The sequence below is a fragment of the Primulina tabacum genome, chromosome 7 (genome assembly GCF_025594145.1).
Source record: "Primulina tabacum isolate GXHZ01 chromosome 7, ASM2559414v2, whole genome shotgun sequence".
In the NCBI taxonomy this organism is placed as follows: domain Eukaryota; kingdom Viridiplantae; phylum Streptophyta; class Magnoliopsida; order Lamiales; family Gesneriaceae; genus Primulina; species Primulina tabacum.
The window spans coordinates 32,364,120-32,380,454 of NC_134556.1; the positions used below are offsets into that span (position 1 = coordinate 32,364,120).

A 16,335-nucleotide genomic window follows, 5' to 3' on the forward strand; every position below is an offset into this window, starting at 1 on the left:
AACCATGAATTCGAATCTATCCTTATTAATTTTTAACTTTGTTTGGTGATTTTTTTAATGTTTGAAAAACATTTTTTAAAAGAAATGTCATAATTCAAAAAATTATTTGATTGAGCTCTTTTTCAAATTATCTTCCAAAAATAGTGTGTTGGTAAAACTTTTTAAAAAATCCACAAATATATATCATATATTTTTTTAAATGCAAAATATACTGTAAATTTAATTAAAATTTCCCCCTTTTTTAATTCACTTTTTTATCAAAATTAAATTGTCATACCTTTTTACGATCTCAAGTCCAAATAAAAATAATAACCACATCAAATCTCTATGATTCGGATTTGTAGATGATTTTTATACGTACAATGTGTATTTTTTTTTTTACCACTAGTATGTTATTATTTGTATATATATTATAATAGGCCATCATAGTAATTATAAACCAAAATATTTAATTCTATAATTATTCTTCTGACCTATTACCTCATTAAAAACATATTCAAGTCACTCCATATTTTACATAAAATAAAACTTTCTAAACAAAACGTCCCTTTTAAATTGAGCGACTTTTCTAAATTAAAAATAATTTTGTGTTAATTGTTTAGTATTATTTGATCAACCTAAAAAAATACTGATGTGATCACGCTGAAATGGATGAGCCGGGTAAGGAGCTCCAACGGATCAAATCAACAATTTATAGTGTTTGGGAATTTTGAGCGAGGATGATGGCTGGAATAACACCTGCAAACAATGAAAAAAACTCGTGAATGGGCGCCGGAGGGGTGTCCGGCGTGGCCACTCCGATGCTAAAGTCAGCAGGTTTTTCAGGCGAACACAAGCAATATTTTAGAGAAAATATGTATAATGCTTGAGAGTTAAAAGATTTCAGGCCCAATAAATGACATTAATATCTGCTATTTATAGTAAGAAAATAAGGTAGGTACCTCGATTCCAGTGGCACCTACTAAGTATGGTAAGTCGGTTGCCCATACTCTAGCTTCTGATGGCTCCTAGGACACTCAAAGCCCAAGTTGTACTGACAGATTAGATGGCCTGTATCAATCATACTCGAGTGTGGTTCATTTCTCGAGGTAGCCCGGGTAGTCGATTACCCGGGTATTTGGATGAGAGCCCGGGCTGTGATGACTGCCCGGGAAGAGGAGAAAGTGCCCGGGCTCTTGATGGTGCCCGGGTCATCACTGAAATGACCCGGATCCTTATGGGGGTATCACCACCCATCCCTAAAATAGTCGGGCTAGAGCTTGACTCGTTGTCCCGATCAGTCATACTTGTAATTTTGTTGAAACATAACTCAGAGTGAATAAGAGCATCGGGTCTTCAGATATTTCACAGATGAAATGGGATACCGGGATCTGATACAACCCGGGTTTTGAGTAAGATGCCGGGGCCTCTTCTCTCCCGGGCTTTGCAATTCTTGTCGTTTAGTATTCTCGGTCAGTCCAAGAGGTGTCATAATGACGCGTGCTTTAGTATTTACACCGCCGAAAATCATTTCATATTTCGAGGCAATAATGAGCATGTTTCCTCGATATCCGTATACGCCCTTTCATCTGTCTGCGTAATTTCCTAGATTCATCTTGCTCGTCTGATTTGATTAAGATAAATGACGGAGATTGATTCCTTCTTTTATATATAGTAACCCACCTATTTTTCAATCATATTAGCAAATTATTATCCACGAAGTATAATGGCAAGTTCAAGTAGTTCGAAGACTCCCGATATGGCGGAGGGGTTCATGAAAACAGCTCTGGAGAAACGAAAGATTGAACTGGAGGATGAAGTCTTCCACAAAGTGCTTCGATTCTGGGAAGAGCTGTACGAGCTTGAATCTTCTCAATATGTAGAGGGAAGTCCCACTCTTGAGCAGGTGGCTCTCATGAAGAAGTATCGCCAGAGCCTCCATGTTGCAGATAGTGTGGATATCTTCACTCACAAAGGTGTCTACATGCTGATGCTTAAAAAAAAAGGAAGATCCTGAAGAATATAGCCGATTCAGATGGCTTTGTCAAGGCTTCCACCGGAGTTTTAACCAGTTGGTTAAACAAATGGAGGGATGCTGTTGAGGAAGAATATTTGAATGTACTCTCTGCTCATTTCTTTTAATGAATAAAACGTTTCTCTAGTTTATCTTTTACTTTGCTGCAAGAATTTAATTTCATCAGTTGATATATATATATATATATATATATATATATATATATATATATATATATATATATATATATATCATGAACTGAATAAAATAACTGACATAAGACTAGCTGACAATAACTGATAAATGACAAACTGAAATGCCAGGACTTAATATCCCCCGAGTTTGAAATAAAATGCCGGGGCCTCATATCTCCCGAGCTTAAAATAAAATGCCGGGGCCTCATATCTCCCGGGATTAGAATAAAATGCCGGGGCCTCATATCTCCCGGGATTAGAATAAAGTGCCGGGGCCTCATACCTCCCAGGCTTAGAATAAAGTGCCGGGGCCTCATACCTTCCGGACTTAAAATAGAGCGCCGTTTTGTATTCTCGGGCAATTAATGTGGTGTCATAATGGCGCATGCTTTAGCATTAAACTCTCGCTGAAAATCGTTTCGCATTCCGAGAATCCGATAAGTCTGACACATTGATAATCGTGCACGTCCTTTCATATGCCCGGTACAATTTTCAAGGTCCATCACGATCGTCCACGTGTTCTTAGATCAACGGCTGAGATCTTCTCCCATCGCCTATATATACTAGGCCTCCTATTTTGGAAAAAAACATTTTCAAATTCACAAACTCGGCGAAGCCCTTGCAAAATTTTTTCTCGAAACTCCTCAGCGCAAACTCCTCCTTCTCCGGTGAACTTCCGTCGCTGCAACCACCACTCTCTCTCTTTTAAAAAACCGTAAGTTCTCTCTTCCTAACCATGTCTAATTCTACTTCCTCTACTTCTGGAGCCAATGCGCGAGGCTCTCCCAACGATGAGTCCACCGCGCTGCGCTCCAACTCCTCCTCATCTCCCCCTCGCCGTCGCTTCCTTACCCAAACTTCTCAAAAATCAAAAATTCTTCAAACTAAACCCTCTTCTTCGGGCACCTCCCGCGTCTCTAAAAAGGACAAGGGTAAGGGCAAAGCCCCGGTTTCTGGCCACCCTTCTACGGAGACCCCGGGTGTTCCTTGGTTTTCCTCAATGAGCAGCTCTTTGCGCTCGGGGGCGGACGAGGAACTCAGAACTCTGGGGTCTATTCCTTCCTCTTACTCTATCATAATTCCCGGGGCTTCTGATAGGGCAGACAGTCCTCCCCCGGGTTATACTACCTTCTTCCGGGACCAAGTCAGAATGGTCTCCGTTTTCCCCTCCCTCTCTTTTACATCCAGGTCGCAAAGTTTTTTGGTGTGCATGTCAACCAATTCAACCCCAATTCTTTTCGTATCATGGCTTCGGCCTATATTCTCTTTAAAATGAATAATCTTCTTATCAACCCCCTTGTTCTTCACTAATATTTTTCTTGCCGGCTTGGGAATAATGCATTTTCCTTGACCGCCCGGCAAAAGGCCCGATTGTGACAGCTTGCCGGTTGTCCTTTGACCCACCTCCCGGTTGTCCTCGACCAAAATTGTTCCTCTGGGTAAGGGTTATGTGGTCTTCAGGGTCTTCCTGGGATGAATCCCGGGTCACCTCTTCCTGCTGGGCCTCCGCCCGGTTCAACTCAGCTTGCTTGTGTTCGTCTGAAAAACCTGTTGACTTTAGCATCGGAGTGGCCACGCCGGCCACGCCGGACATCCCTCCGGCGCCCATTCACGAGTTCTTTTCATTGTTTGCAGGTGTTATTCCCGCAATCATCCTCGCTCAAAATTCTCAAATACTATAAATTATTGATTTGACCCGTTGGAGCTCCTTACCCGGCTCATCCATTTCAGCGTGATCACATCAAATACTAACACACAATGTGTGTGTATCTTTCACTAATTATTATTAAATATGAACTTTTGATAAGGTTCTTAAGTGTTTTTACTTTTCAAAACTAACCCCCTCAAATCAAAAAATTAATCGACCACAAAACAAACCTATAGCTCACAAATAAACATAATAAACTCATACCAAATATTTTTTTTAAAAAAAACCATAACTATGAAAACACAAAAAATAAAAAAACACAAATTGAACAAAATAAACTTGATAAAAAAAATTTAAAAAAACTTTTATCAGAAATAAAAATAATAAATTTAAGCAGACAGTTACTTTGTATATATATTAATTTTATACAAAAAATATTACAAATTGCAAGCTACGCGTGCTGATGAAATACTATTTTTATAAGTAGCTAGTGAACTTATTTATTAATGGCAAAAACTTGTATGAGACGGTCTCACGGGTCGTATCTTGTGAGACGGATCTCTTATTTGGGTCATCCATGAAAAAATATTACTTTTTATGATAAGAATATTACTTTTTATACTAAGAGTATTACTTTTTATTGTGAATATCGGTAGGGTTGACCCGTCTCACAGATAATGATTCGTGAGATCGTCTTACAAGATACCTACTCTTTATTAATTAATTAACACAAATATTTCTTCAGTGTTTTTATTTTTATTTTCTAACACATAATCCTTCTTCTACTATTAATATATCTATTAATCCTTTTATATTCCAATAACTTATATTCTTAAAGATCTCATTCGTTAAATTTTAGAATAGACGAGTTTACCCGATTTATATATGTAATAAAATTAGTATTTTTTTTACATAAAAAATAATAATTTGTCAAGGACCAGGTCGGGGTAAATATTATTCTCACAAAATTGACTCCCTAGATTATCTTACAATGATAAGATGGAGGCAATATTTTTGGTTGCTGAGATGCTACCATGAGAATACTTCAATCGTGGTAGAGTATTACTCATATTATAGCATGAAAAAGTTCGGCAAGGAGATCCGTCGAATGAAGGCAAAAATTTGTGTGAGACGATCTCACGAGTCGTAACGGATCTCTTATTTGGATCATCCATGAAAAAATATTACTTCTTATGCCAAGAGTTTTACTTTTTATTGTGAATGTCGGTATGATTGACCCGTCCCACAGATAAAAATTCGTGAGACCGTCTCACAAGAAACGTACTTTCGAATGAAATGCGTCCATGGAGAAGAACGAAACATCGATATATACCAAGTCATGTAATTTTTATAGATGTGGAATTCAATCATCGAATAGTCTTTCCAAATCAAATCTATCAATCGACCAAAGAAAATTGGACGATGCTCCCAATGAGACCACTGCCCTCACTTTGTATCTAACGACATACATTGGGCAAATAATTTTTCAAGTGAATCTCACATGAAAGAACAAATGCTTGCCATTGATCTCGAGCTCCAGCATCGAATTTACCCGTAAACAAAATACATGGGACAAAAGGTACAAGTTCTAATGGTTATTAGATGCTTATTTGGTGGTCAAAAATTTTTGGACCAAACCAATTCCAACTCCCTTCCTCTTATATTAGGCCAGACAAATGTAATGTATTGGGGATTCGGATTTGAAGCAAATCATTCCAATTTCATTGATCCAAAAATGCAAGCATTAAAGAATGAGACATCAAGAAAATTTGACCCAAAACCAACAAGGTCAAGCTCATGAAAAGTTTCTGCAAAAACTCCATTCATAAAGGGAACAATCATACCATTATCATTAAGATAAGAAAATCCCATTTAAAAACACAATTAAAGATTTTCTTATGTCACATTGGAGGTCAAATCATCATGAAAATTGACCAAATGGATACAAGTCTGCCGGCCCCAACATTTCATGTATCTCATGCCATATCACATTAACAACAAAAATAATTCACATCAAGGGATGACAGAAATAAGCACCCGAACAAGCATTGAACATAGCCAGAGTGTGGATTGATAAGAGTCAAAATCATACCATGAATGTGAAATCTATTATAATTTTAGCTTAATTACTCATGAAATCTGAGATTTGCCCTGTTTCTTAGCCACTGGCAGCTAACAGTGTGGGGATCTCAGCCAAGTTAGGAGTAGCATTCTTACTTGAAACAGTAACCTTTTTCCCAGTAGATGGCTTACCAAAGGCTCTCATTGGACTGGCAAATACCCATCCCCAGCTTTTACTTCTGACATGAGATGGATTTCTCACTGATGAATGTGCTGCGGAGATTGGTTTTCCATGAAGATTACTATCCTCGTTTGAAGAGGATGAAGAAGAAGATGATGAAGGGATGATTAAACCACTGAAAATTCCACCACATTTGACTCTTTCCTTCATGTAATCTTGCCCGTTGCTGGTGTTATTGACACCATTTCTATGGAGTGATGTAACTTTGGCCTTTCCTTCTCTTTGAGACTCAACTCTGCGGAGAGTACAATCACCAAAACCAGTTGAAATCCTCTCGAAGAAATCACCTGAGAAGCTCCTGCTGCCACATCCAACAGATCTAGATCTGGACACCTTTCCCTCAAACGAGATCTCATCCGGGCTACCATTTTCATCCACTACCAGCAAATCTTCCCTGTTTCTTGATAATACTGCAGCACCGCAGTTGTTCACAGATGAAGAAATTGTCACAGAGCTATTGCTCACAGTACTATGAGTGGCTGGTGGAAAGTTCATATCTTTGGAGTTCTTTCCAGCTTTCTTGTTGGTTGAGTGCTTTGATAAAAAACGAAATGACCAGAATCCTCTTTTCTGGCGGTCAAAATCTTCAGAATAGTTTTCATCATCCAAGAATTGCACACCATTTCTAAGAGTCGAGGTAGACTTGCTTCTCTTGAAAACAACGCTTTTCGAATCTGAACATGTAATCGCTTCATCTTTCTTTTTCTTTCTCCTCTGAGTCAGAATGAATGACAATTTTGATCTCCTGTTGTAATAGCCAATGTCATCGAACTTGACACTCCCAGTGTTGGTAGATGAAGACACGAAGTGGTGGCTTTGAGGGGCGGTGGCTCGGTCATTGGTTGTGGAGGTAGTGCCACCAAATTCAGATCTGAAAGAAGTCGAAGACGAGGCAGAAGAAGGAAAAACTCCCACAGAAAACGATGAAGACACAAGCTTTCCTAGCTTTTCTTGAAGGCAAAAGGCGCAGATCCCACCTGGGGTGCTGTTTCTGTACAGATGATTCATACACTGCATGCTCCCTTCCCCCATCTCTTCATGCAAAACCTCCATCACCATTTTTTCTTCACTACAAATTCTTGAAAACCCAGACGAATGAAATTGATTTCACTATCTGGGCATTTGACTCTTTCCTCCCTTTCAGAATACTACTCAAGAAAAACAAAGCTTCAATGCTCCAAATCACACATAGAAATACATCATATCACGCAGAGAGAGAGAGAGAGAGAGAATGGTGGTATGAATTTGGTCAAAGAAAATATATTATTGGGGGAGCGGCGATTGATGAGTGAGTCGCCAGAAAGCACGTGCAAACCAGAGTAGTTTATAATTATTAATTATTAAACTGACAAAGGAGCAAGACAAGACAAGCAAAACCGTAGTTGGTATTTTAGTGGCAGGGCTACAGACCACGTTTGGTATCGAGGAATTGGTAAAAGTAACAGCTTTTATTACAGCAAAAAAGGTGGAACCATGCTTCCCATTTCTCACATTGAAGAAAATATTGTAATCCCATTATCATTTTCACAGACTAGGGAAGACGAAGCGGAAAGAAAGTATCTTCGGCTTAAATGTGTCATTAACAGATAATAAATACAGCTGATTTGAATTATTTTGACAATTTGAAGAAGAAACCAGAAGGATCTGATCTGCTTTTTTAGGCTGAATACGGTGGATTCGGATTTTGCGCAGATTACTCCGCCGTTCTATGTCGAATTTTATAATAGCGTTTCATGTGGTTAGACAAAATGATCATGCAAACCAATGACATCCCAGTTGGTGAATTAAATGATTAACCTATTACAAAGTACACATCAAACGATACTTATCATGGATTTAATATTATTTTTTATTTTTTTGTTTGTGTATATAAATAAATTCCATAATTAACAATATTTGTTCTATCGTACAAGAGGTTAGAATTAAAAAATTGTCTATATAATATTCTAATAATTTTTTAATATACTACATTGAAACGGGGACAAATTATTAATAAATCTTCATCTTCATACATAATTTTCTCATCACTCACTATTTTTCTAAACATTTGTTTGAGCTCGCTAATCATTTAAATTTTTCAAAAATATCATCAATCTTTGTAATTTTGTTACGTGACATTATTATATCAATCGAACCTATTTTTTGAAGGTATATAGCACAAAGACATTCAGCTACACAAGGTTTCCAAAATATACATCATGCTTCAGATGATTGATATATTTTTTTTAAATAGCGCATCATGATTCAGTATAATAAATTGAACATTTTATCTTTTTGACCAGAGTGTTGTAAGATTGTATCCACCTGGTTTTATAGATTTCTCATCACAGTCCAACCACACATTAGCAACATATGGTTCCTGACGTAAATTCCTTCGACAGCACCTAGCACAACCATGTTTCGTTTCCTACTTCATTGTGTATAGTAAATGGCTCAATTTGAAAATAATACATGAGAGTGACAATAAGACTTTGTCGTTTTATTCAAACATATAATCTATTAAGACATAGTAACTTATTGTAGAGGAAGAAGAACTTTTTTAGCTACCTATAGTAGCCGAAATTACAACACACATATAATAAAAGAGAACTATCACAAGTTTATTTTTGAGAAAAAAAATGAAGAAGTGAAATGATGTATTCATCTTCCTTCTGTCTTGGTATATATAGAATTCTTGGTAGATTTAAAATCTGGATTTCAAATCTTGTGAATTATTTTGCAGTTGTGGCTGATAGTATCTTGTGAGTGGTGATTCTTTTAACAATTAGTTAGTGGTTTGTTTTTATGGGTGGTTGAGTGGTCCATCTTCCACTAGTTAGTCATCTTAATAATCTAGTTAGTGGCTTCTATTTTTTAAGAAAGTTTTCACATGTGTATTATCAACCTTCAAAGTAAAATTTTTTCTATTAAAAATAATGTTCATTTTTCGAAAGCTCTTTTACTGCATAAAATTTCTTTTCATTGATATGTCATCTTATAGCTTCTGTTTCTAATAATAAACCACTATAATACCTACAAGATTGTTCTCCATCTGGTGTGAGCTTTGTAAGAAATGTGGTCCACAATGATCACTAACATCCGTATATAATATCATATCATCTTCATCCTGTGAAATAACTATTTTTGTAAGATTTTTACATAGTTTTTTTAGTTGGCTAGGCCATTTTGAGTGTTCTTCTTTCCATATAAATTTTGCATCTTTTTAATAATTGACTTAATACTTTACTGTGTTTTGTTAGGTTCTTAATAAACATACAAACAAAATTAACAACTCCTAAGAAACTTTTTATTTGTTCCTTTTCTTTCAGTTTATCTGAAAATTTTTATATTTTTTCCACTGTGTGTACTTGTAGAACTATTCTGGACTCATCAATTTCTATTCCGAGGAATTAAATATTTCTTGTAGCAAAGATTACTCTCTTTTCAGATAAAAACAGTCTTTCTTTCTTACAAACTTTAGAAAAAGTCTATAAATGTTTGATATGTTCTTATATGCTATTAAAATATTATCAACATAAACAAACATGAATTTGAAATAATTTTTAAATAGATTATCCGTTTTTCTTTGAAATATACGAGGCGAATTAGACAATCTCATTGGAGACTTCTCAAATATATTGTCATTGTGGTATGGAAAAAGCTGTGAATTCTTGTTTTTTCCTGCATCCGGATCTGATAGAAACCAGACTTACAATTAAATTTAAAGAATATTTTAGTGTTGCATATACAACTGATTAAATGTTCTCTACTAGGTATAAAATACCCATCAAACTCCAGAATTTTATTAATTATTTGGTAATTAATAACTAATTTGGGTTGATTTATTTTTATCTCACCATTATTTCTTACAAAAAAATCTGGACGGACTGCTATATGGTAAAATTTCTGCTTTGATTAAACCAAGGTCGAGATGTTCATTGAAAATTATCTTCATATTATTTTGATCAATTATGTTCATCGGGATATGCTTGTATCTAACAAATTCATACCATTTAAGGCTGACTTTGAGTTGATTTTTATCTCACCATGCCAAGGGATCTTCATTGTAATTTTTTTTAATTCTTTTCTTGACATATTTTAGGGATACTTTCGATTCAAACTCTACATCATTTTGGTGCAGAGCTATTTCGAGGAATTATATTTCTTCTGGTTGGAGGTCCTTATTTTCTCTCAATTAGAGTATGTTTATCCAAACAGTCTAGAATATTTCATTTTTGGATTCAAAAGATTTCCTTCAACATCATGCTTGCTGCGAAACTCGAATGAGAATTTTCTATAGAACACTTCTCTTAGTCTCTGAACAATGACTTCGTAATCACATGGTGTTATGAATACTAATATTTTAATCTCATTTTCTTATGTATATGACTTAAACATTTGTAGAAAATTGTTTCCTAACAGAATATCTGTTCTTATATCAAGAAATTAAATTGGTGTTGTTTTTACTTTGTACCAAAGTGTTTGTCCAGCACCTACGATTAATATTTCTGACATCTTAATCATTTACATAAGCTAAGATTCATTTAGAGAAATCTCATCCATCAATCTGGGGCAATTATTCTTCCAATTATTTTGGAAAAATTCCTTTTTTATTGTACAGATTCTAGCCCATGAATAAATATAAGTAGCAAATATTATGTGTTATATTGTTCATTTAACATCCCTACCGGGACATATAGCTAGAATGAGCTCGTGGTCATCGAATCTTCCAATTCTATCATTTGCCATGAATTTCATTTCAATCTCCAGTCATTTTCAAGATTTTCAATATTTGTGTTCCTCGAGAAATTCTAGCCAAAAAACAATTGAGCTAGTTCTTTTCATGGGACTCCTTTGATGTAAACTTTCAATTATCCGATATTGATCATTCATTGGTAAGTTCCTGAAATAGGTTATTCCAAATAATATATCGTATTATTAGAAAATTGATTCCTTTGTCATATAATATCAAATACTATTTCGACTTTCATCCATCCTTCCCGGAAAAAGGCAATCTTCTTGGTTTCAGTTTAAGACTTTGAATATTCTTTTGTATAATCAAGTTTGTCTTAGATCTGGATATTTGTTTCCTGTATTAAATGAAACTCGATTCTTTCTGGATATATTGTATGCAATTCTTAGATAAATTACTCCTATAATTTTTCTTACATAGAGATTCCATGAGATCGTTCCAGTATTGAATCTTGAAGGTCATCTATTCGTTTATCGCATATAGCAATATCAATGAGTGAATACATTCTTTATTTAAAAGTAGCTTTTATCATAATCTGGATTGCTCCGATATAAATCTAAGACATGGTTTGTGCTATTTCTATCTCAAATTTTTGTAATTTCTCCTTAATTTTTTTAGATGAAATTAATTGCATCTCTATCTGGTTTTCCATAATATCAATTGGATTGCCATTTCCCTTCTAGAAACTTTAAAGATTAGATGATGCTTTCTGTTTTTAGGACAATATTTCTTTAGAACTTTTCTACTTGTTCTGCGGAGAATTCTTGATATCTCTATATGCTCTGATTTTCTCTCGTTATCTTTTGAACCATGTTATGATATATTGTTTTCTAGCTAAAAAAACCAGATAAGTCTTAATGTGTTTCGTGTCGCAACATCTCATCTTCAGTCAGCATCTGGTTTTGTTCCATCAGATTCTTCCTGACTCAAGACTTCTTCTTCTTCATATATACTTCTGCCTAAGACAATATCTTCAAACTGGTATACTTGAACAAGATCTTTGTAATAAATTGTTTCTTTAATATATGGGGTCGGATCAAAGCATTTTATTCCCTTTCTATCATTTTATGGACAACTGGTCAAAGTGTGACATCTTTCTCCATGTGTCCAGCAATTACAATATTTAAAAATTTCATTAGTTCAAATATGTGATCTTCTGAAATTTTTATTTGTAGGTGTTCTTCATATATTTCGAGATGCACTTGATGCTTGGGATGATATCTTTCGAATAAACAGAATTTCCTTGAAGCTGATCGAACAAGTCATCAATTCTAGGCAGATGATAATTATTTTTAACAGTGACTCGGTTGAGTTGCCTTTAATCAATGCACATTTTGATGAAATCATCTTTCTTCTTTACGAACAGTACATGTACTCGTCGAGTGACAAATTAGGGCATATATAACCCTTTTCGTGTAAGTCCTGTAATTGCTCTTTCAATTCTTTCAGTTTTGTAGGAGCCATCTTATAAGGCGCTTGAGAGATCGGCGCAGTACTCGTCATCAAGTCGATGATGAAATCGATATCTCTCTGCGATGGAAAGCCCGGTATCTCCTCAGAAAAGACACCATGGAATTCTTTCGCTACTGAGATATCAAACAATTTTCGTTCTATCTTTGTAGCAACCACATCGTAAACCATATATCCCTCATTTCCTAAGGACAATAATCTAAAAATTTCCATCGCTGAGACTAACAATATCTTAGCATGTGATCCTCGATCATAAAAATTTTATTTGCTACCATGGTATGCCCTAAATCGTGCTATACCATGAAAACAATCTACAATGGCTCGATAACTAGATAGTGTGTCCATAGCAATGATACAATCAAAATCATGCATCGGTGATACAATCAAATTTGTGATCATAATGCTATCAAAATGCAACACACAATCTAACATAATTTTCTCAGATGAAATAATCAACCATATGGCGTAGACACAGATACGGTTTCATGAAATGGTGTAGTCCAAAGTTCATATTCATCAACATTATCAGATGAAATGAATGAATGAAATACTCCATTATCAAATGAAACTCATGCAATATGATTAAATAAGACAAGTACCTGCGATCACCTCACCTAGAACCTCTCTAGCCTAATCCTTAGTGAAAGCATAAACTAGGGGTTGTTGGAGACCTTGAAACAACTGTGGCACATTAACCCTGACCTGTTGGTAAACAGAATGCTGGTATTATAGTGTAAGAGCAAAGGCTCGCTGAGATAAGCCACCTGGAAAACTACCTCTGGCATAAGGAAACTGTTGTAGCTGTATATGTCTCTGTGTATGGCTCGAACAATCTCTGGCACAATGCCCCTTGTAAATCTTTGGGTCCAAAACTGATGGTCGACTCTTTTTCTCCTCTCGAGCTACCCATACCTAGGACTTATCGCTGGCTCCAAGCTTTTCGAGCTCGATTGGAATCACCATTAGTGGATCCTTCGGAGATCATTTGAATTACTCCCAAGGTAGGGGACTTCCTCCAAACCTTATCTTCCTTGGCTCTTTAAGATGCAGTGGGCCTGGCACGACTTTCCAGCATAGGTTTAGAATTTGGGGCCCTGGTGGATGATGCAGACCCCGAACTCCTGGGTACCCATGGGATTCCCCTTACTTTCTTTACTGCTGGATTAACTCCGATAGGGTCTGATCGGGGATGATTTTTTCTCAATTGCTTGCACTCACTGGTGTCGTGATAACATTCTCAGTGGAATATAAAAAATTTTAAGATTGGCCTCGTGGTGAGAGTGAGAGCTTGTTTCCTTCTCCCCACAAAGGTTCACTGCTTGGTCCTTTGGACTCTTTAAGGGGGTATAATCAGAAAAAAAAACACCCCAAAGGATTCCCCTTCTGCGTTTGCTCTTCCGTCCTCCCTAGCTGATCGGTTCTTTCTTTTCTGACAGCCACTCTTCTATTTCTAAGGTTCTTTCATGTTGATATATTTCTCTGCCCGAGACGGTAATCCTCAAAATCTTTTGGTAATTTTTTCACTAGAGATCAGAAGAAGTCCCTTTCCTGGAGCCCGTATGTAAATGCCATAGTCATGGTCTCAAGAGCGCAAGAAGGTACTTCCAATGCTGCTTTATTGAATTTGCGGATGTATTCACACAATTTCATCCATGTTCTGCTTGATCTCGAACAGACTAAAAGCAATCTTCCTGTGCCTTTTGCTGCTACCGAAGTGATGTAAAAAGACACTTTTAAAGTTCTCAAAAGTTTGTATACTTCTGGAATATAGCTTATCAAGCCATCATTGGGCAGAATCCATCAACGTGGCTAAGAAAGTCTTGCATTTGATCTCATCGCTATAGTAATGCAACATGGTTATATTCTCAAAACAGGCTAAATTCTTTTCAGGGTCCGAATTTTTGTCATACTCCATGATGTTTGCTGATTTATAGTGGGCTGGTAAGGGCTCATTGATTATATGGGTGGAGAAAGGACAACCTCTTGGTTGAATTAGGGGAGCTTTAGAGGACCCGATTTTTCTTTCCAGCTTCTTCACCTTCTGTCTCAATTCTTCCAGTTCCTCGACCATGGTAAAGACTTTGGAACATTCACAGGAGCTTTCCTCCTTCTCCCCCTTTGTTATGTCCTAAAGATGAGATTCTCCCGGGACCTTTCCTCACGGGGTGCTCGGCTGCTGCTGAGTCAATTGTTCGGGATTGATCATGAAATTTTTTGTTGGGGTAGATTTCTTTGGGGAACCTCTGACCATGAGGACTCCCTTCTGGAATTGTCCTTCCGAGCATATTTTCGAGTGAAAACCATATATTCGTCTCAGATCTAGTTTCCCACAAACGGCGTCAATGATGATATTCGGATGAATTGGGCATTAGTTTGGTGGGAAATTACACCAAATCGGGTTGGTTTCTGTCCATGTATGTAGGAACTCAGGTGAAAAGTGTCTGGGCTTGAAGTATCTGCAAACTTAAGAGAATAGAGAACGTTAGTTGGGTGTTGGAAGATTCTTCATCGTAGCCACTCTGATGCTCAAGTCAGTCAAAATTTTTTTATCATAGGAGAATGTATAAAGAATATGAGTATTTATTGCAAAAATATCTGAATGAAATAATGTCAAGCAAACATGTTGTTTATAGGAGAAAAATCAATGATGAATTTGTTTTCAGTGCTCACCTACTACTCATGGCGAGATGGGTATCCATGCCCTGCTATCTGACACTGTCAAATCATACAAATCGTACTACTTACAACATAGTCACATCTATCCTACATGCGCTGAAAAATCTGCCAATGATTATTGAGACATGACGCCCCATTCCTGTGAACTCGGAGATGACACCTGTACCGGGGTGCTTGAGTGGATAAATGTGATGTTGAGCACTGTCTACTAGTTATACTACCCGAGCTCTCACTACCCGGGCTTAGTTGAGAGTCCGGCTCCTTTCGAGCGTTGGTTTGCTCAACTTTCTTGGCTTCCTGACTACAAAAATCTGAACTAAAGATGACCCCTATATCTCTTTGATGACCCATATATCTCCGAGGTATCAATATATATATATATATATAATTTGACTAAGAATAATAAATCATTCAATTGGAGTCAATGGACTAAAAAGCATATTAACAGGGAAAAAATGGTTTGTTTTGACAATAAAATTTGTTATTGTGTTGTCATCAAAATAAGTATTTTATAAATTATCATTTGAGACTTGACGATTTGCTAGCTAAGAGGTTTGTATGAGTATTGTTATGATATTCTCGTTCAATGTCTTTACAAGAAAATCAAGTTTGAAGTAATCTTTTCCAAATTGGAGAAACAAAAACAATTTTGGCGTCGTTCTACAATATCTCAACGCGACATGAGCGTGAAAGAGGTTTTTATATCATATTTTATAGTAAATATAATACAAAATTTCTGAGGAGTCGGTATCAATTTATGCCGAATTTCTACAGAAAGGCTCCGAAAATCGGAAAATAACTATATTATGTATGGTTTGGTACATTCTATCTATATGGGGCTTCATCATCCATTCAACACAATTAATCCTTCGTAGATCGTATTTCAACTGTTCATTCAACTAGCTGAGTCTCTTCTGGGTTACCCTGCTTTACATTTGTGAAACAGAATCTTATGAGCCATTTTTTGACTTTTCTACTAGATTATTTCATAAACACCGCTAAATAAGATTCGTATATCTCTGTTTTATTTCGATAGACGTCATAAATCTTCTTGTAGTGATTATCAAGGTAAGTTTTCATGATATGTCTTAACTAGTTGATGCACCATTTCAGTATAACGGTTTTGTTCATGATACCCACATGAGTGATGTCCTTATTCACTCAGCACATGACACGTGTGATGAGTCGATGAATCATTATCACTCATCCATATATAATGTTTGAATGAGAGACCATGATGTATCTACTCATCACACGTGTCATGTACTGAGTGAATAATGACATAACTCATGTGAGTATCATGAACAAAACCGTTATACT

At 36.2% G+C, this 16,335-nt stretch overlaps 1 protein-coding gene across 1 annotated transcript; it reads right to left on the reverse strand.

Annotated features, from left to right (window-relative positions):
* Positions 1–5,993: 5,993 nt before the first annotated feature.
* Positions 5,994–7,196, reverse strand: LOC142550687 (uncharacterized). The gene has a single exon (XM_075659762.1). The coding sequence runs from the start codon at positions 7,194–7,196 to the stop codon at positions 5,994–5,996; it is 1,203 nt and encodes a 400-aa protein (XP_075515877.1).
* Positions 7,197–16,335: the final 9,139 nt, after the last annotated feature.